The following is a 23,215-nucleotide window of genomic DNA, read 5'->3' as shown; positions in this document are numbered from 1 at the left end:
AGTTTGCAGAGAAAGCCTACAGGAAGGAGGTCAGAGACCTGTCAGTGTGGAGCCAGGACAACAACCTCTCCCGCAACGTCCCCCAGCCCTTCCCCCCCTAACAGAACGGAGGGTAGAGGAAGTAGATAACTGTGGTGGTCCCCCAGCCCTTCCCCCCCTAACAGAACGGAGGGTAGAGGAAGTAGATAACTGTGGTGGTCCCCCAGCCCCTTCCCCCCCTAACAGAACGGAGGGTAGAGGAAGTAGATAACTGTGGTGGTCCCCCAGCCCCCCCTAACAGAACGGAGGGTAGAGGAAGTAGATAACTGTGGTGGTCCCCCAGCCCTTCCCCCCCTAACAGAACGGAGGGTGGAGGAAGTAGATAACTGTGGTGGTCCCCCAGCCCCTTCCCCCCCCTAACAGAACGGAGGGTAGAGGAAGTAGATAACTGTGGTGGTCCCCCAGCCCTCCCCCCCCTAACAGAACGGAGGGTAGAGGAAGTAGATAACTGTGGTGGTCCCCCAGCCCCTTCCCCCCCTAACAGAACGGAGGGTAGAGGAAGTAGATAACTGTGGTGGTCCCCCAGCCCTCCCCCCCCTAACAGAACGGAGGGTAGAGGAAGTAGATAACTGTGGTGGTCCCCCAGCCCCTTCCCCCCCTAACAGAACGGAGGGTAGAGGAAGTAGATAACTGTGGTGGTCCCCCAGCCCTCCCCCCCTAACAGAACGGAGGGTAGAGGAAGTAGATAACTGTGGTGGTCCCCCAGCCCTCCCCCTAACAGAACGGAGGGTGGAGGAAGTAGATAACTGTGGTGGTCCCCCAGCCCCTTCCCCCCCTAACAGAACGGAGGGTAGAGGAAGTACATAACTGTGGTGGTCTCCCTTCCCCCCCTAACAGAACGGAGGGTAGAGGAAGTAGATAACTGTGGTGGTCCCCCAGCCCTTCCCCCCCTAACAGAACGGAGGGTAGAGGAAGTAGATAACTGTGGTGGTCCCCCAGCCCTTCCCCCCCTAACAGAACGGAGGGTAGAGGAAGTAGATAACTGTGGTGGTCCCCCAGCCCCTTCCCCCCTAACAGAACGGAGGGTAGAGGAAGTAGATAACTGTGGTGGTCCCCCAGCCCCTTCCCCCCCTAACAGAACGGAGGGTAGAGGAAGTAGATAACTGTGGTGGTCCCCCAGCCCTTCCCCCCTAACAGAACGGAGGGTAGAGGAAGTAGATAACTGTGGTGGTCCCCCAGCCCCTTCCCCCCCTAACAGAACGGAGGGTAGAGGAAGTAGATAACTGTGGTGGTCCCCCAGCCCTTCCCCCCTAACAGAACGGAGGGTAGAGGAAGTAGATAACTGTGGTGGTCCCCCAGCCCCTTCCCCCCCTAACAGAACGGAGGGTAGAGGAAGTAGATAACTGTGGTGGTCCCCCAGCCCCTTCCCCCCCTAACAGAACAGAGGGTAGAGGAAGTAGATAACTGTGGTGGTCCCCCAGCCCCTTCCCCCCCTAACAGAACAGAGGGTAGAGGAAGTAGATAACTGTGGTGGTCCCCCAGCCCCTTCCCCCCCTAACAGAACAGAGGGTAGAGGAAGTAGATAACTGTGGTGGTCCCCCAGCCCTTCCCCCCCTAACAGAACAGAGGGTAGAGGAAGTAGATAACTGTGGTGGTCCCCCAGCCCTTCCCCCCCTAACAGAACAGAGGGTAGAGGAAGTAGATAACTGTGGTGGTCCCCCAGCCCTTCCCCCCCTAACAGAACAGAGGGTAGAGGAAGTAGATAACTGTGGTGGTCCCCCAGCCCTTCCCCCCCTAACAGAACAGAGGGTAGAGGAAGTAGATAACTGTGGTGGTCCCCCAGCCCCTTCCCCCCCTAACAGAACAGAGGGTAGAGGAAGTAGATAACTGTGGTGGTCCCCCAGCCCTTCCCCCCCTAACAGAACAGAGGGTAGAGGAAGTAGATAACTGTGGTGGTCCCCCAGCCCCGTCCCCCCCTAACAGAACAGAGGGTAGAGGAAGTAGATAACTGTGGTGGTCCCCCAGCCCCTTCCCCCCCTAACAGAACGGAGGGTAGAGGAAGTAGATAACTGTGGTGGTCCCCAAGCCCCTTCCCCCCCGAACAGAACAGAGGGTAGAGGAAGTAGATAACTGTGGTGGTCCCCCAGCCCTTCCCCCCTAACAGAACGGAGGGTAGAGGAAGTAGATACCTGTGGTGGTCCCCCAGCCCTTCCCCCCCTAACAGAACGGAGGGTAGAGGAAGTAGATAACTGTGGTGGTCCCCCAGCCCTTCCCCCCCTAACAGAACAGAGGGTAGAGGAAGTAGATAACTGTGGTGGTCCCCCAGCCCTTCCCCCCCTAACAGAACAGAGGGTAGAGGAAGTAGATAACTGTGGTGGTCCCCCAGCCCCTTCCCCCCCTAACAGAACAGAGGGTAGAGGAAGTAGATAACTGTGGTGGTCCCCCAGCCCTTCCCCCCTAACAGAACAGAGGGTAGAGGAAGTAGATAACTGTGGTGGTCCCCCAGCCCCTTCCCCCCCTAACAGAACAGAGGGTAGAGGAAGTAGATAACTGTGGTGGTCCCCCAGCCCTTCCCCCCCTAACAGAACGGAGGGTAGAGGAAGTAGATAACTGTGGTGGTCCCCCAGCCCTTCCCCCCCTAACAGAACAGAGGGTAGAGGAAGTAGATAACTGTGGTGGTCCCCCAGCCCCTTCCCCCCCTAACAGAACAGAGGGTAGAGGAAGTAGATAACTGTGGTGGGCCCCCAGCCCTTCCCCCCCTAACAGAACGGAGGGTAGAGGAAGTAGATAACTGTGGTGGTCCCCCAGCCCCTTCCCCCCCTAACAGAACGGAGGGTAGAGAAAGTAGATAACTGTGGTGGTCCCCCAGCCCCTTCCCCCCCTAACAGAACAGAGGGTAGAGGAAGTAGATAACTGTGGTGGTCCCCCAGCCTTTCCCCCCCTAACAGAACGGAGGGTAGAGGAAGTAGATAACTGTGGTGGTCCCCCAGCCCTTCCCCCCCTAACAGAACGGAGGGTAGAGGAAGTAGATAACTGTGGTGGTCCCCCAGCCCTTCCCCCCCTAACAGAACAGAGGGTAGAGGAAGTAGATAACTGTGGTGGTCCCCCAGCCCCTTCTCCTCCTAACATTGTAACATCAGTGATGATTAGCAGTATCAATTAAGTCAGTTTGAATTAACCTTTAAACCAAGAACAGCAATTCAAAAATTCCCATTAAAAATCTACTTTAATTATTCATTGGACAGAACTAGTAGAACGAGGAAACTCTGAAATAATACTGTTAAATTAATTATGAATACATTAGTATCCGTTCAGTATGATATGTTTACCTTATTTATTATCCTAAATGTCTTCATATGAAACTCATTACAAGGTAATAGAAATGCCTGATGCAGATTAATAAAATGTAACTGTTTTCCAGAGTGCACAGTGCAGCGAATCCTCCCTTTATCCTCTCCCGGGTCAGACCAAACTACACCGCCTCTGGCACCCCCTAGTGGAGCATATTCAAACTGCACCGCCTCTGGCACCCCCTAGTGGAGCATATTCAAACTACACCGCCTCTGGCACCCCCTAGTGGAGCATATTCAAACTGCACCACCTCTGGCACCCCCTAGTGGAGCATATTCAAACTGCACCACCTCTGGCACCCCCTAGTGGAGCATATTCAAACTACACTTCCTCTGGCACCCACTAGTGGAGCATATTCAAACTGCACCACCTCTGGCACCCCCTAGAGGAGCATATTCAAACTACACCGCCTCTGGCACCCCCTAGAGGAGCATATTCAAACTGCACTTTTCAACACACACAAAGGGAACGTTGCTCTCTCTCTCTGTCTCTCTCTCTGTGTCTCTCTCTGTCTCTCTCTCTGTGTCTCTCTCTCTCTCTGTGTCTCTCTCTCTCTCTCTCTCTCTCTCTGTGTCTCTCTCTCTCTGTGTCTCTCTCTCTGTGTCTCTCTCTCTGTGTCTCTCTCTCTCTGTGTCTCTCTCTCTGTGTCTCTCTCTCTCTCTCTCTCTCTCTCTCTCTCTCTCTCTCTCTCTCTCTCTGTCAACAACCGTTTGAGAGTACATTCTTCTGGTCTTGAAATAAAATCTCTGGTGAAATGTTACATCTGTAGGGACTGCACTACTTATTGAAACCAATCAATGAAAAAAATAAGCAACAAAAAACAGGTTTTTATTTCACCTTTATTTAACTAAAGTTAAGAACAAATTCTTATTTACAATGACGGCCTACACCGGGCCAAACCCGGACGACGCTGGGGCAATGGTGCGCCGCCCTATGGGACCCCCAATCACGGCTGGTTGTGATACAGCCTGGACTGGTGCACCCTCATTATAGCATGATTCACCATAATGACCGCTGCCTGATTCACCATCCTGACCGCTGCCTGATTAACCATCCTGACCGCTGCCTGATTCACCATCCTGACCGCTGCCTGATTCACCATCCTGACCGCTGCCTGATTCACCATCCTGACCGCTGCCTGATTAACCATCCTGACCGCTGCCTGATTCACCATCCTGACCGCTGCCTGATTCACCATCCTGACCGCTGTCTGATTAACCATCCTGACCGCTGCCTGATTCACCATCCTGACCGCTGCCTGATTCACCATCCTGACCGCTGCCTGATTCACCATCCTGACAGCTGCCTGATTCACCATCCTGACCGCTGCCTGATTCACCATCCTGACCGCTGCCTGATTCACCATCCTGACCGCTGCCTGATTAACCATCCTGACCGCTGCCTGATTCACCATCCTGACCGCTGCCTGATTCACCATCCTGACCGCTGCCTGATTCACCATCCTGACCGCTGCCTGATTCACCATCCTGACCGCTGCCTGATTCACCATCCTGACCGCTGCCTGATTCAACATCCTGACCGCTGCCTGATTAACCATCCTGACCGCTGCCTGATTCACCATCCTGACCGCTGCCTGATTCACCATCCTGACCGCTGCCTGATTAACCATCCTGACCGCTGCCTGATTCACCATCCTGACCACTGCCTGATTAACCATCCTGACCGCTGTCTGATTCACCATCCTGACCGCTGCCTGATTCACCATCCTGACCGCTGCCTCATTCACCATCCTGACCGCTGCCTGATTCACCATCCTGACCGCTGCCTGATTCACCATCCTGACCGCTACCTGATTCACCATCCTGACCGCTGTCTGATTAACCATCCTGACCGCTGCCTGATTCACCATCCTGACCGCTGCCTGATTCACCATCCTGACCGCTGTCTGATTCACCATCCTGACCGCTGCCTGATTCACCATCCTGACCGCTGTCTGATTCACCATCCTGACCTCTGCATGATTAACCATCCTGACCGCTGCATGATTAACCATCCTGACCGCTGCCTGATTCACCATCCTGACAGCTGCATGATTCACCATCCTGACCGCTGCCTGATTAACCATCCTGACCGCTGCCTGATTCACCATCCTGACCGCTGCCTGATTCACCATCCTGACCGCTGCCTGATTCACCATCCTGACCGCTGTCTGATTAACCATCCTGACCGCTGCCTGATTCACCATCCTGACCGCTGTCTGATTAACCATCCTGACCGCTGCCTGATTCACCATCCTGACCGCTGCCTGATTCACCATCCTGACCGCTGCCTGATTCACCATCCTGACCGCTGCCTGATTCACCATCCTGACCGCTGCCTGATTAACCATCCTGACCGCTGCCTGATTCACCATCCTGACCGCTGCCTGATTCACCATCCTGACCGCTGCCTGATTCACCATCCTGACCGCTGCCTGATTCACCATCCTGACCGCTGCCTGATTCACCATCCTGACCGCTGCCTGATTAACCATCCTGACCGCTGCCTGATTCACCATCCTGACAGCTGCATGATTCACCATCCTGACCGCTGCCTGATTCACCATCCTGACCACTGCCTGATTAACCATCCTGACCGCTGCCTGATTCACCATCCTGACCGCTGCCTGATTCACCATCCTGACCGCTGCCTGATTCACCATCCTGACCGCTGCCTCATTAACCATCCTGACCGCTGCGCTCCTTTGGTTTCACTTCATAGCCAAACAGAATGTGAGCTGGCGAGGATCAGGATGGTCGTGCCAGGCTACCCTTATTCTAATATTGCTGAAATCCCTTCGGTACGTTAGTACATGTAGTCTATGTGTTATGTGTAAATGTGATGTGTTCTCCATCTTACCGGAAAGTCTTCCAGAGCGTCAGGAGTGAGGATGGTGAAGCGTTTAGTGCAGGAGGCCTGGGTTGTCCTGGCCCCTCCTCCCAATCCGTCCTCTGGGTCTACCGTGGCCTCCTGGAGACCTCCCTGGCCTCTCTGTTGCAAGCCCAGCAGTCTGGTGTAATACTGGAACAGGTCGTCTCCCAGACGCACAGGAGACACATAGATCACCTCCACGTTCTCATCTACACACAGAGACACACAGATCACCTCCACGTTCTCATCTACACACAGAGACACATAGATCACCTCCACGTTCTCATCTACACACAGAGACACATAGATCACCTCCACGTTCTCATCTACACACAGAGACACACAGATCACCTCCACGTTCTCATCTACACACAGAGACACATAGATCACCTCCACGTTCTCATCTACACACAGAGACACATAGATCACCTCCACGTTCTCATCTACACACAGAGACATATAGATCACCTCCACGTTCTCATCTACACACAGAGACACATAGATCACCTCCACGTTCTCATCTACACACAGAGACACATAGATCACCTCCACGTTCTCATCTACACACAGAGACACATAGATCACCTCCACGTTCTCATCTACACACAGAGACACACAGAGACATATAGATCACCTCCACGTTCTCATCTACACACAGAGACACACAGAGACACACAGAGACACATAGATCACCTCCACGTTCTCATCTACACACAGAGACACATAGATCATCTCCACGTTCTCATCTACACACAGAGACACATAGATCACCTCCACGTTCTCATCTACACACAGAGACACATAGATCACCTCCACGTTCTCATCTACACACAGAGACACATAGATCACCTCCACGTTCTCATCTACACACAGAGACACATAGATCACCTCCACGTTCTCATCTACACACAGGAGACACATAGATCACCTCCACGTTCTCATCTACACACAGAGACACATAGATCACCTCCACGTTCTCATCTACACACAGAGACACATAGATCACCTCCACGTTCTCATCTACACACAGAGACACACAGAGACACATAGATCACCTCCACGTTCTCATCTACACACAGAGACACATAGATCAGCTCCACGTTCTCATCTACACACAGAGACACATAGATCACCTCCACGTTCTCATCTACACACAGAGACACATAGATCAGCTCCACGTTCTCATCTACACACAGAGACACATAGATCACCTCCACGTTCTCATCTACACACAGAGACACACAGAGACACATAGATCACCTCCAAGTTCTCATCTACACACAGAGACATATAGATCACCTCCACGTTCTCATCTACACACAGAGACATATAGATCACCTCCATGTTCTCATCTACACACAGAGACACATAGATCACCTCCACGTTCTCATCTACACACAGAGACACATAGATCACCTCCACGTTCTCATCTACACACAGAGACATATAGATCACCTCCACGTTCTCATCTACACACAGAGACATATAGATCACCTCCACGTTCTCATCTACACACAGAGACACACAGATCACCTCCACGTTCTCATCTACACACAGAGACATATAGATCACCTCCACGTTCTCATCTACACACAGAGACACACAGATCACCTCCACGTTCTCATCTACACACAGAGACACATAGATCAGCTCCACGTTCTCATCTACACACAGAGACACATAGATCAGCTCCACGTTCTCATCTACACACAGAGACACACAGATCACCTCCACGTTCTCATCTACACACAGAGACATATAGATCACCTCCACGTTCTCATCTACACACAGAGACACATAGATCACCTCCATGTTCTCATCTACACACAGAGACACATAGATCACCTCCACGTTCTCATCTACACACAGAGACACACAGATCACCTCCACGTTCTCATCTACACACAGAGACATATAGATCACCTCCACGTTCTCATCTACACACAGAGACACATAGATCACCTACACGTTGAATATGTATTGACTCGACATTTTCAGCTTTTCATTTTTCATGAATTTCTGAAAACAAAATTCCACTTTGACATTATGGGGTATTGTTTCATTTCCCTAAAGTTGTAGCTAGACATGCTGCCCCTAAATGAAGAGGGACTGTTATCAGAAATCAGTCGGTAGATCAGCATGTTTCACAGCAGAGCAGCAGCTGGCGGGAGGCTACTGCAGGTACTGACTCACTGGAGTCACGGCAACCAGCAGCTGGCGGGAGGCTACTGCAGGTACTGACTCGCTGGAGTCACGGCAACCAGCAGCTGGCGGGAGGCTACTGCAGGTACTGACTCGCAGGAGTCGCGGGAACCAGCAGCTGACGGGAGGCTACTGCAGGTACTGACTCGCTGGAGTCGCAGCAACCAGCAGCTGGCGGGAGGCTACTGCAGGTACTGACTCGCTGGAGTCACGGCAACCAGCAGCTGGCGGGAGGCTACTGCAGGTACTGACTCGCTGGAGTCGCGGCAACCAGCAGCTGACGGGAGGCTACTGCAGGTACTGACTCGCTGGAGTCACGGCAACCAGCAGCTGGCGGGAGGCTACTGCAGGTACTGACTCGCTGGAGTCGCGGCAACCAGCAGCTGGCGGGAGGCTACTGCAGGTACTGACTCGCTGGAGTCGCAGCAACCAGCAGCTGGCGGGAGGCTACTGCAGGTACTGACTCGCTGGAGTCACGGCAACCAGCAGCTGGCGGGAGGCTACTGCAGGTACTGACTCGCTGGAGTCGCGGCAACCAGCAGCTGGCGGGAGGCTACTGCAGGTACTGACTCGCTGGAGTCGCGGCAACCAGCAGCTGGCGGGAGGCTACTGAAGGTACTGACTTGCTGGAGTCGCGGCAACCAGCAGCTGGCGGGAGGCTACTGCAGGTACTGACTCGCAGGAGTCGTGGCAACCAGCAGCTGGCGGGAGGCTACTGCAGGTACTGACTCGCTGGAGTCGCGGCAACCAGCAGCTGGCGGGAGGCTACTGCAGGTACTGACTCGCTGGAGTCACGGCAACCAGCAGCTGGCAGGAGGCTACTGCAGGTACTGACTCGCTGGAGTCGCGGCAAGCAGCAGCTGCTTGAGCTAGCTAGGTAACGTAAACTCACTCACTTTTGTACATCGCATTGGTCCGTACAATTGACCTTGTTTTTTTGCGCCCAAAAAACGTAATAGTTCCAGATCAACTGTAATGTCAATACCAATGTAAAGCACAATTTCTCCCCGTTTCCAACAAAATCAATGACGAAACCTTCATGATGCCCGTCTCTGCATGATTCAACAAGGCAGTGAGCTCCGTCGGGTCTTTTTTTTAAATGGCGGGTGGGGAGCGAAGGCTACGAAGTGATCGTGAACGGGGGTAATATGTTGTGTGAGGAAACAGGTTTTTTTCACCCGATTTGTCCAACTAATCAACTTTAAAATGTAAATAATGTCACGCCCTGACCTTAGAGATCCTTTTTATGTCTCTATTTTGGTTTGGTCGGGGTGTGAGTTGGGGTGGGTATTCTATGTTCTATGTTTTCTATTTCTATGTTTTGGCCGGGTGTGGTTCTCAATCAGAGGCAGCTGTCTATCGTTGTCTCTGATTGGGAACCATACTTAGGCAGCCTTTTTCCCCATCTGTCTTTGTGGGAAGTTGATTTTGTTTAGGGCACTTAGCCTTTGAGTTTCACGGTTTGTTTTTGTAGTGTTTATTGTTTTTGTTCGGCGTCATTTTGATTAAATAAAATAAAATGTACGCTACCCACGCTGCACCTTGGACCTCTCCTTACGACAGCCGTGACACATAAAACATAAAGAGTTGATGTAATGTCTCATCACCTGTTTGAAGGTTTGTGTCGAATTTGAAGAGGGCTTTTGAGTGTCATGATGGCTCGCACTAATGACGCGCAAAAAAAATGCATTTGGCACCCTAGTCATGAAATATTAGTTTAATATTAGCAATAATTATATTAATTTAGACAAAAATCATGAATAATGTGAAGTGTATATGGTTAAGCATGATTTTAGTCTGCAAGAGAACGGCGACCCCTGGTGGAAAGAGGCTGTACGGCACAAAATTAGTTGCAAATACGCGCTGTGCGTTACGTAGTGACACGTCACGATGTAACGTACAGCGTCGGAGGGGTCAGTTTTTTTCATCTTCTCTCTAATACTGTTAGTCCATGACCATGTCAATTAACGCTGAATCGAAACGTAGTTCACATCCCCGGATTTTGATGCCAACAGTCGCTACAGTCCCATTTGTTTTCATTGTAGCCTCGTTTGAATGTCGCGGTTACGCACATTTGTACAAGAATGGGGTGAGTTTACGTTAATGTTGGAGAAATCATGCTAGCTTTTGTGACATTGTCAAACATCAGAAATACTGCTCATTGGTGCACAAAACAATTTAGCTAAATGTAAAATGGTACAACTAAAAGGCGTCACTCTGCTTCAGTTCGTCTGGCTCCTAGCCGAAGTTGGCTAAGCTAACCAAACGAGTGTGCTTGCATACTCCCTTTAAAATACCTTCGCTTAGAAAACGATAGTACTGTTTGTCCATTTATACACTTCCTCAAAATAGATAACTCAAGAAATCTGTAATAAATGTCGACGGTTTTTGCCTTATTCTCACAATTTTACATCGAACTAAGATGTTCGGTGCAGTATTTCTCAATTAAAAAATGTGCATGAAAACGAGTCTTCTCTTGTTGAATGACGACAAAGACTTGAAGAATCCCTACTGTTGACCAATCACCAACGAAAGGGGCGTAGTCCTCGGCTACCGAGTTTGACTTGCCTCTATAAAAAAATAAAATGTTGTATGCCCGAACAGCCCCCCCCTCCCCAAAAAACCTTACCGAAGTCCAAAACGAACAAAAATAACCTTACCGAAGTCCAAAACGAACAAAAATAACCTTACCGAAGTCCAAAACGAACAAAAAAAACCTTACCGAAGTCCAAAACGAACAAAAATAACCTTACCGAAGTCCAAAACAAACAAAAAATACCTTACCAAAGTCCAAAACGAACAAAAAAACCTTACCGAAGTCCAAAACGAACAAAAAAACCTTACCGAAGTCCAAAACGAACAAAAAAACCTTACCGAAGTCCAAAACGAACAAAAAAAACTCACCGAAGTCCAAAACGAACAAAAAAACGTCACAAAATGTCATCGTAAGATATGCAGAAACTCTTCCAAACTGTTTCGGCTGGGAAGCATGCGAACGTCTTAAGACTTCCTCATCAAAGAACGTCATTATTTACAGATGTATTGTTTCAAGCTTTGTTTCATTCAGCCTGTTTTAGGCAATGGACAAACGCAGTCCTATAGATGCCGCTGTAACGTTGTGTTACGTCACTGGGGGGGGGGGGGGGGTCTATGAATATCTGACTGCACCAGCAGCTCTTACCGTACCTCTGACATCACACAGTCGTCCCATCTGGATGTTCTGCAGGATGTCAAAACCCTTCAGGCTGAAACGCTGCAGCTGGGAGTAACCTGACAGAGGACACACATAGAACACAGAATACAGGGTTAGAACACATAGAACACAGAATACAGGGTTAGAACACGGGGAAACTAACACATAGAACACAGAATACAGGGTTAGAACACATAGAACACAGAATACAGGGTTAGAACACATAGAACACAAAATACAGGGTTAGAACACGGGGAAACTAACACATATAACACAGAATACAGGGTTAGAACACATAGAACACAGAATACAAGGTTAGAACACATAGAACACAGAATACAGGGTTAGAACACATAGAACACAGAATACAGGGTTAGAACACATAGAACACAGAATACAGGGTTAGAACACAGGGAAACTAACACATAGAACACAGAATACAGGGTTAGAACACATAGAACACAGAATACAGGGTTAGAACACATAGAACACAGAATACAGGGTTAGAACACATAGAACACAGAATACAGGGTTAGAAACATAGAACACAGAATACAGGGTTAGAACACGGGGAAACTAACACATATAACACAGAATACAGGGTTAGAACACAGGGAACACAGAATACAGGGTTAGAACACAGGGAACACAGAATACAGGGTTAGAACACAGGGAACACAGAAACCAGATAGAACCTAACCCAGTCTGCTATACACAGAACACAGGGTCACATCCTAACCCAGTCTGCCGTACACAGAACACAGGGTCACATCCTAACCCAGTCTGCCATACACAGAACACAGAACACAGGGTCACATCCTAACCCAGTCTGCCATACACAGAACACAGGGTCACATCCTAACCCAGTCTGCCATACACAGAACACAGGGTCACATCCTAACCCAGTCTGCACATACACAGAACACAGAACACAGAACACAGGGTAACAACCTAACCCAGTCTGCCATACACAGAACACAGGGTCACATCCTAACCCAGTCTGCTATACACAGAACACATGGTTACAACCTAACCCAGTCTGCTATACACAGAACACAGGGTCACATCCTAACCCAGTCTGCCATATACAGAACACAGGGTCACATCCTAACCCAGTCTGCCATATACAGAACACAGGGTCACATCCTAACCCAGTCTGCTATACACAGAACACAGGGTTACAACCTAACCCAGTCTGCTATACACAGAACACAGAACACAGGGTCACATCCTAACCCAGTCTGCCGTACACAGAACACAGAACACAGGGTCACATCCTAACCCAGTCTGCCATACACAGAACACAGGGTCACATCCTAACCCAGTCTGCCATACACAGAACACAGGGTCACATCCTAACCCAGTTTGCCATACACAGAACACAGAACACAGGGTAACAACCTAACCCAGTCTGCCATATACAGAACACAGGAAATAGAACCAGACAGAGACACAGCATAGTGATACTGTGTAGAGGACTTCTCTGTGGGTCTGTCTGCTGGTCTGCTGACCTGCCAGTGCAGTGAGAGAGAGAGAGAGAGAGAGAGAGAGAGAGAGAGAGAGAGAGAGAGAGAGAGAGAGAGAGAGAGAGAGAGAGAGAGAGAGAGAGAGACAGAGAGAGAGAGAGAGAGAGAGAGAGAGAGAGAGAGAGAGAGAGAGAGAGAGAGAGAGAGAGAGACAATCCTCCGATGGATCGAGGTAATTAAATTAAATGATTGGCTTCCTGCTAATTAACAACAATGGGGTTCAACTAGCTAATTATCTTCTCCGAGCTCAACACAGCAGCACACACACACACACACACACACACACACACACACATCACTCTACTCCTCAGAGACCCGGCGTGCACATAAAACATTCCATCTGTTTGTAATTAGCTCTAATAATAATTTGAGACAATAGTTTATTGAGGATTGAGAAGCGCCTGATCGCAATTGAAACTCATAGTTCTGTGCCTTTCCTCATTCCGACGAATCAAAAAAGAGACCATCTAAACGAGCCACGACGGGAAACCGTAGAAACAAGATTCCTGTAGTTCATTACCTGTAAATTATCTCGGGGGGGGGCAGAACACATCCCCTGTGTCTCGTTAAAATATAGTCCGTCCTAATGGTTCATAGCTATTCATTAGCTTTAACTCCAAACTCCTAAATGAAATGACAATAGATCTGTTCAGTTCCCTCCCTCTCTGCCATTCAGACTCTCACGGTCTCCTCTGGGTTTTCCTGCAGAGACCACAGACCCATTTCAAGCTGTACCAGTACCAGTACCAGTACCAGTCAGGTGAGGCTGTAGACAGAGCTGTCCGCAGACACCTGTACAGAGACACCTGTGTGAGAGAGAGATACCTAATGATGGGATGTGTCTGTGTGAGAGAGGGATACCTAATGATGGGATGTGTCTGTGTGAGAGAGGGATACCTAATGATGGGATGTGTCTGTGTGAGGGATACCTAATGATGGGATGTGTCTGTGTGAGAGAGATACCTAATGATGGGATGTGTCTGTGGGAGAGATACCTAATGATGGGATGTGTCTGTGGGAGAGATACCTAATGATGGGATGTGTCTGTGTGAGGGAGAGATACCTAATGATGGGATGTGTCTGTGTGAGAGATACCTAATGATGGGATGTGTCTGTGTGAGAGATACCTAATGATGGGATGTGTCTGTGTGAGAGAGAGATACCTAATGATGGGATGTGTCTGTGTGAGGGATACCTAATGATGGGATGTGTCTGTGTGAGGGAGAGATACCTAATGATGGGATGTGTCTGTGTGAGGGAGAGATACCTAATGATGGGATGTGTCTGTGTGAGAGATACCTAATGATGGGATGTGTCTGTGTGAGAGATACCTAATGATGGGATGTGTCTGTGTGAGAGAGAGATACCTAATGATGGGATGTGTCTGTGTGAGGGAGAGATACCTAATTATGGGATGTGTCTGTGTGAGAGAGAGATACCTAATGATGGGATGTGTCTGTGTGAGAGATACCTAATGATGGGATGTGTCTGTGTGAGGGAGAGATACCTAATTATGGGATGTGTCTGTGTGAGGGAGAGATACCTAATGATGGGATGTGTCTGTGTGAGAGATACCTAATGATGGGATGTGTCTGTGTGAGAGATACCTAATGATGGGATGTGTCTGTGTGAGGGAGAGATACCTAATGATGGGATGTGTCTGTGTGAGGGAGAGATACCTAATGATGGGATGTGTCTGTGTGAGGGAGACCTAATGATGGGATGTGTCTGTGTGAGGGAGAGATACCTAATGATGGGATGTGTCTGTGTGAGAGATACCTAATGATGGGATGTGTCTGTGTGAGGGAGAGATACCTAATGATGGGATGTGTCTGTGTGAGGGAGAGATACCTAATGATGGGATGTGTCTGTCTGAGAGAGATATACCTAATGATGGGATGTGTCTGTGTGAGAGATACCTAATGATGGGATGTGTCTGTGTGAGGGAGAGATACCTAATGATGGGATGTGTCTGTGTGAGGGAGAGATACCTAATGATGGGATGTGTCTGTGTGAGAGAGAGATACCTAATGATGGGATGTGTCTGTGTGAGAGAGAGAGATACCTAATGATGGGATGTGTCTGTGTGAGGGATACCTAATGATGGGATGTGTCTGTGTGAGGGAGAGATACCTAATGATGGGATGTGTCTGTGTGAGGGAGAGATACCTAATGATGGGATGTGTCTGTGTGAGAGAGAGATACCTAATGATGGGATGTGTCTGTGTGAGAGATACCTAATGATGGGATGTGTCTGTGTGAGAGAGAGAGATACCTAATGATGGGATGTGTCTGTGTGAGAGATACCTAATGATGGGATGTGTCTGTGTGTGAGAGAGAGATACCTAATGATGGGATGTGTCTGTGTGAGAGATACCTAATGATGGGATGTGTCTGTGTGAGAGAGAGATACCTAATGATGGGATGTGTCTGTGTGAGGGAGAGATACCTAATGATGGGATGTGTCTGTGTGAGAGAGAGATACCTAATGATGGGATGTGTCTGTGTGAGAGATACCTAATGATGGGATGTGTCTGTGTGAGAGAGAGAGATACCTAATGATGGGATGTGTCTGTGTGAGGGAGAGATACCTAATGATGGGATGTGTCTGTGTGAGAGAGAGAGATATACCTAATGATGGGATGTGTCTGTGTGAGAGAGATACCTAATGATGGGATGTGTCTGTGTGAAAGATACCTAATGATGGGATGTGTCTGTGTGAGGGAGAGATACCTAATGATGGGATGTGTCTGTGTGAGGGAGAGATACCTAATGATGGGATGTGTCTGTGTGAGAGATACCTAATGATGGGATGTGTCTGTGTGAGAGAGATACCTAATGATGGGATGTGTCTGTGTGAGAGATACCTAATGATGGGATGTGTCTGTGTGAGAGAGAGATACCTAATGATGAGATGTGTCTGTGTGAGAGATACCTAATGATGGGATGTGTCTGTGTGTGAGGGAGAGATACCTAATGATGGGATGTGTCTGTGTGAGAGAGAGAGATACCTAATGATGGGATGTGTCTGTGTGAGGGAGAGATACCTAATGATGGGATGTGTCTGTGTGAGAGAGAGATACCTAATGATGGGATGTGTCTGTGTGAGAGATACCTAATGATGGGATGTGTCTGTGTGAGGGAGAGATACCTAATGATGGGATGTGTCTGTGTGAGAGAGAGATACCTAATGATGGGATGTGTCTGTGTGAGAGATACCTAATGATGGGATGTGTCTGTGTGAGAGAGAGAGATACCTAATGATGGGATGTGTCTGTGTGAGGGAGAGATACCTAATGATGGGATGTGTCTGTGTGAGAGAGAGATACCTAATGATGGGATGTGTCTGTGTGAGAGAGAGATACCTAATGATGGGATGTGTCTGTGTGAGAGAGAGATACCTAATGATGGGATGTGTCTGTGTGAGGGAGAGATACCTAATGATGGGATGTGTCTGTGTGAGGGAGAGATACCTAATGATGGGATGTGTCTGTGTGAGAGAGAGATACCTAATGATGGGATGTGTCTGTGTGAGGGAGAGATACCTAATGATGGGATGTGTCTGTGTGAGGGAGAGATACCTAATGATGGGATGTGTCTGTGTGAGAGATACCTAATGATGGGATGTGTCTGTGTGAGGGAGAGATACCTAATGAAGGGATGTGTCTGTGTGAGGGAGAGATACCTAATGATGGGATGTGTCTGTGTGAGAGAGAGAGATACCTAATGATGGGATGTGTCTGTGTGAGAGAGATACCTAATGATGGGATGTGTCTGTGTGAGAGATACCTAATGATGGGATGTGTCTGTGTGAGAGAGAGATACCTAATGATGAGATGTGTCTGTGTGAGAGATACCTAATGATGGGATGTGTCTGTGTGAGGGAGAGATACCTAATGATGGGATGTGTCTGTGTGAGAGAGAGATACCTAATGATGGGATGTGTCTGTGTGAGAGATACCTAATGATGGGATGTGTCTGTGTGAGAGAGAGAGATACCTAATGATGGGATGTGTCTGTGTGAGGGAGAGATACCTAATGATGGGATGTGTCTGTGTGAGAGAGAGATACCTAATGATGGGATGTGTCTGTGTGAGAGATACCTAATGATGGGATGTGTCTGTGTGAGAGAGATATACCTAATGATGGGATGTGTCTGTGTGAGAGAGAGATATACCTAATGATGGGATGTGTCTGTGTGAGAGAGAGAGATATACCTAATGATGGGATGTGTCTGTGTGAGAGATACCTAATGATGGGATGTGTCTGTGGGAGAGAGAGAGATATACCTAATGATGGGATGTGTCTGTGTGAGTGAGAGATACCTAATGATGGGATGTGTCTGTGTGAGGGAGAGATACCTAATGATGGGATGTGTCTGTGTGAGGGAGAGATACCTAATGATGGGATGTGTCTGTGTGAGAGAGAGATACCTAATGATGGGATGTGTCTGTGTGAGAGATACCTAATGATGGGATGTGTCTGTGTGAGAGAGATATACCTAATGATGGGATGTGTCTGTGTGAGAGAGAGATATACCTAATGATGGGATGTGTCTGTGTGAGGGAGAGATACCTAATGATGGGATGTGTCTGTGGGAGAGAGAGAGATATACCTAATGATGGGATGTGTCTGTGTGAGGGAGAGAGATACCTAATGATGGGATGTGTCTGTGTGAGAAATACCTAATGATGGGATGTGTCTGTGTGAGAGATACCTAATGATGGGATGTGTCTGTGTGAGAGAGAGAGAGATACCTAATGATGGGATGTGTCTGTGTGAGAGAGCGAGATATACCTAATGATGGGATGTGTCTGTGTGAGAGAGAGAGATATACCTAATGATGGGATGTGTCTGTGTGAGAGAGAGAGATATACCTAATGATGGGATGTGTATGATGGTCCTTCTGGAAGCCTGGATGTCTTTCCAGTTGGCTGACAGATACTGGAGGAGGACAAGAGGAACATAGATCAGTGATGCGACTGTCCTGAAGACACACACACGCACATGCACACGCACACGCACACACACACACACACACAGGCTGAGTACATAAAGATGTTACAACCAAGATGACAGGTGTCATGACTGACCACGAGAATCCAAATAGGTCCGATCTGTTTTGCAATGAATAACTACAAATCAGACCCCAATTCACCCATAGAGGGGGAAGGAAATAACTAGTGGGGATTAACAACTCACGTCCTTTTGTAAATCAAGGGAGAAATCCAGGCCTCTGCTCTCCAAATTCACCAAAGGAATGTGCTTTGTCTCAACATACCTTTTTGCCCGCTGAAACTGTTAACACGTTTCAAAAGCAAACACTGGAGCAATATTTCTAACGTAGAACGTGGGGAAATGGTCAGAGGCGATCATTTTGTTTGTTATTTTGTGATGTCATTAAAAATGTTATGAAGGAAATTCCATGGAAGGTATACCTACTACATGGATGATGGTTTCCATACTACGGGTTGTAAATGTAATATGGAAAACGATTAAAGTGTTTTTTGTTAAAAGCGGAATATGATTTATAGAAGTTATAAGAGATAATTGTTTTCCATAACTCTCGCACGGCGAGTAACCACCGCCCCCAGAGTGAGGTCAGGGAGCGTGCCAGCCTGCCGGGAACCGCCCCTTTCGTGGGTTAAGAAGTGATCACACATTAGACCAGAAAATCGCGAAGCTGCAGCTGAAGCGTTTTAAAAATCTTTGAACTTTGAATCTCAACACGAGGTGGAGACGATAAACTCACCTCCCGGACAATCCCTGATACGGCTGATTAACTAAAGTATCTTCGAAAGCAAATTTAAGTAGGACCATTCTGTTCCTCTGCTCAAACCATCGTATCACGCTACTCTCATCACCCCACTGGGGAACCATCGACACGGCTGGCTAGCCTATCTTCAAAGAAGCATCTTCCAGAGCGAATGGAAGGAAAATGAACTCTGTAGTTCTGTTCAGGACAACACGACAAGTCACCGGACAACTACAAGAAGGACAACAGTAGAAGAGTTGTTGGAACCATTTCGGACAATCAGAGCCTTACAAGCATGCCGTGAAAAGGTCCAACCTCCTTTCCAAGGCTGCCCTGTTCACTGAGAGATCCCCGGCGAACCGAGGCATTTCACGTAAACACATATATATGATTTCTTGCTCAAAGCGGGCGGCGGATCGTGTGCAAAGTTAATGGTTATTGTAGGTGAGAGTAGTTTCTGAATGAGCGTCTCTGTCCCTCTCTATCTCTTCTTTAACAAGTATCCATGTTGTTGTCCTTCCGCTAGGGATCTGTTTTCAGCGGATCCAGTCAATAACCGATGCAGAGTGTGTGTGTTGAGCCTGTGTTCCCATTTACATTGGCTTGTGAAAGTATTCACCCCCCTTTGCATTTTTCCTATTTTGTTGCCTTACAACCTGGAATTAAAATTTATTTTTGGGGGGGTTTGTATCATTTTATTTACACAACATGCCTACCACTTTGAAGATGCAAAATATGTTTTATTGTGAAACAAACAAAAAAAATAAGACAAAAAAACTGAAAACTTGAGCGTGCATAACTATTCACCTCCCTAAAGTCAATACTTTGTAGAGCCACCTGTGGCAGCAATTACAGCTGCAAGTCTCTTGGGGTATGTCTCTATAAGCTTGGCACATCTAGCCACTGGGATTTTTGCCCATTCTTCAAGGCAAAACTGCTCCAGCTCCTTCAAGTTGGATGGGTTCCGCTGGTGTACAGCAATCTTTAAGTCATACCACAGATTCTCAATTGGATTGAGGTCTGGGCTTTGACTAGGCCATTCCAAGACATTTAAATGTTTCCCCTTAAACCACTCGAGTCTTGCTTTAGCAGTATGCTTTGTGTCATTGTCCTGCTGGAAGGTGAACCTCCGTCCCAGTCTCAAATCTCTGGAAGACTGAAACAGGTTTCCCTCAAGAATTTCCCTGTATTTAGCACCATCCATCATTCCTTCAATTCTGACCAGTTTTCCAGTCCCTGCTGATGAAAAACATCCCCACAGCTTGATGCTGCCACCACCATGCTTCACTGTGAGGATGGTGTTCTCGGGGTGATGAGAGGTGTTGGGTTTGCGCCAGACATAGTGTTTTCCTATGGAGAGTGGCAAAATAGTGGCAAAACTCAATGTAGGTCTCATCTGACCAGAGTACCTTCTTCCATATGTTTGGGGAGTCTCCCACATGCCTTTTGGCAAACACCAAACGTGGTTGCTTATTTTTCTCTTCAAGCAATTGCTTTTTTCTGGTCACTCTTCCGTAAAGCCCAGCTCTGTGGAGCGTACGGCTTAAAGTGGTCCTATGGACAGATACTCCAATCTCTGCTGTAGAGCTTTGCAGCTCCTTCAGGGTTATCTTTGGTCTCTTTGTTGCATCTCTGATTAATGCCCTCCTTGCCTGGTCCGTGAGTTTTGGTGGGCGGCCCTCTCTTGTCAAGTTTGTTGTGGTGCCATATTCTTTGAATTTTTTAATCATGGATTTAATGGTGCTCTGTGGGATGTTCAAAGTTTCTGATATTTTTTTATAACCCAACCCTGATCTGTACTTCTCCACAACTTTGACCCTGACTTGTTTGGAGAGCTCCTTGGTCTTCATGGTGCAGCTGGCTTGGTGGTGCCCCTTGCTTAGTGGTGTTGCAGACTCTGAGGTCTTTGAGAACAGGTACTGAGATCATGTGACACTTAGATTACACACAGGTGGACTTTATTTAACTAATTATGTTACTTCTGAAGGTATTTGGTTGCACCAGACCTTATTTAGGGGCTTCATAGCAAAGTGTTTGCACGCACCACTTTTCCTTTTTTTGGGGGGGGGGGTTTATTTAAAAAAATAGTACTTTTTTTCATTTCACTTCACCAATTTAGACTATTGTGTGTATGTCCATTACATGAAATCCAAATAAAAATCCATTTCAATTACAGGTTGTAATGCAGCAAAATAGGAAAAACGCCAAGGGGGGTGAACACTTTTCCAAGTCTGTTAATTAGGTAGTAAATAAATAATTAAACCAATTTGTGTAGTGATGAAGGCTGGGGTTTTTGCAGATGCAAGGAGGTTACAACTGTTCAGAATGATGATATGATACGAGGTTATGATTCATAAATTGACTGTTTATAGATGCGATCGGTTTAATTTCGGGAGATGGTAACTCTTTAAAGAACCGCTCTCGTGGTGCCCCCAGATCCTAATGAGGTAATTGTTACATGATTAATTTAAATCGGGTAACAATTAAACAAAGTTAGTTATTAATTAGATAAATAACAGTCTTCAGATGAATGTAAAAGTCAAGTCACGACACAGAGACAGGCTGACAAGAGAGATGGATATGATGTACTGACACAGACACAGACAGAGACACAGACAGAGACACAGAGACACAGACAGAAACACAGAGACACAGACATAAACACAGACAGGGACGGAGACATAGACAGGGACGGAGACACAGGCAGAGACACAGACACAGACACATTCAGAGACACAGGTAAAGCCAGAGACACAGACAGAGACACAGACACAGACAGAGACATATACACAGACGGACAGAAACACAGACACAGACAGAGACACAGACACATTCAGAGACACAGGTAAAGCCAGAGACACAGACAGAGACACAGACATATACACAGACGGACAGAAACACAGACACAGACAGAGACACAGACATAGACAGAGACACAGGTAGAGACACAGACGGACAGAGACACAGACACAGACAGAGACACAGACATAGACAGAGACACAGGTAGAGACACAGACGGACAGAGACACAGACAGAGACACAGACAGATACAGACAGAGACACAGACAGACACAAACAGAGACACAGACAGACAGAGACAGAGACAGAGACACAGACAGAGACAGAGTATCTGAGGGTACATAGTGCTGTTATATCAAAACAGACGTTTAATTGAGATGTCAGACTATCAAGGGTACAGAGGATTCTCTGCTCAGTCAGAGGTGTAATATGAGTGGGAGAGCATCTAGGTATGACAGACAGACGGACGGACAGACCTGGCCCCTGATGCGGTAGTTGTCCAGGTGTGTCCTCCTGCTCTCCTGCAGGCTCTTCCTGACGCGGCCCAGTTGAGCATGCATCAGCCAGGAGATAGCGATGGTCCCTGCCGCCCACTTCCTGTGGCGGTGTTGCAGGTAGGCGTTGCGGACCCAGTGGCGCCTCCAGCAGCTCTGGATCCGTACGGCGGCGGCCTCCGTGCCTCCCTCCCCCCGGTAGCGCTGCCCTGGTCGGTACACCAGGTCCCGGACCTCCTCTCGGTTCTCTATCACCGAGAGGAGACGCTCCGCCGAGCTACTGCCTCCTCCTCCTACGGCCCGGTCCAGATCCCCGCCCTGGAGAAGAACAGGGACATTGATCCGTAATGGGAGAGCACCAATGTACCTTCTGCCGTGCGCAAACGCGAACGTTGTGAAAATGCTGTGCAAATTCTGGCACGCATTTACTGTGAACACTGAGGCTGTTTATACATTCACAGACTGTCTAACGTAGTCAGATTGGTTTATACATTCACAGACTGTCTTACGTAGTCAGATTGGTTTATACATTCACAGACTGTCTTACGTAGTCAGATTGGTATATACATTCACCGACTGTCTTACGTAGTCAGATTGGTTTATACATTCACAGACTGTCTTACGTAGTCAGATTGGTTTATACATTCACAGACGGTCTTACGTAGTCAGATTGGTTTATACATTCACAGACTGTCTTACGTAGTCAGACCGGTTTATACATTCACAGACTGTCTAACGTAGTCAGATCGGTTTATACATTCACAGACTGTCTAACGTAGTCAGACCGGTTTATACATTCACAGACTGTCTAACGTAGTCAGATTGGTTTATACATTCACAGACTGTCTTACGTAGTCAGATCGGTTTATACATTCACAGACTGTCTTACGTAGTCAAATTGGTTTATACATTCACAGACTGTCTTACGTAGTCAGATTGGTTTATACATTCACAGACTGTCTTACGTAGTCAGATTGGTTTATACATTCACAGACTGTCTTACGTAGTCAGATTGGTTTATACATTCACAGACTGTCTTACGTAG

The 23,215-nt window shown here is 47.9% G+C and overlaps 1 protein-coding gene across 1 annotated transcript in view; it reads right to left on the bottom strand.

Annotated features, from left to right (window-relative positions):
• The window catches only part of iqch (IQ motif containing H), a 189,517-nt gene that overhangs the window by 80,623 nt on the left and 85,679 nt on the right, over positions 1-23,215 (bottom strand). Inside the window, exons 10-13 of the mRNA XM_071405165.1 lie at positions 22,153-22,488; positions 18,000-18,066; positions 11,590-11,673; positions 6,190-6,410 (exon numbers count right to left, since the gene is read on the bottom strand). Coding sequence (XP_071261266.1) covers positions 6,190-6,410; positions 11,590-11,673; positions 18,000-18,066; positions 22,153-22,488 — 708 coding nt within the window. The remainder of the gene's footprint in view (positions 1-6,189; positions 6,411-11,589; positions 11,674-17,999; positions 18,067-22,152; positions 22,489-23,215) is intronic.

The sequence above is a fragment of the Salvelinus alpinus genome, chromosome 6 (assembly GCF_045679555.1).
Source record: "Salvelinus alpinus chromosome 6, SLU_Salpinus.1, whole genome shotgun sequence".
Classification (NCBI taxonomy): domain Eukaryota; kingdom Metazoa; phylum Chordata; class Actinopteri; order Salmoniformes; family Salmonidae; genus Salvelinus; species Salvelinus alpinus.
The sequence above is the reverse complement of the archived record's forward strand: the minus strand, read 5'-3'. Positions and strand labels throughout refer to the sequence as shown.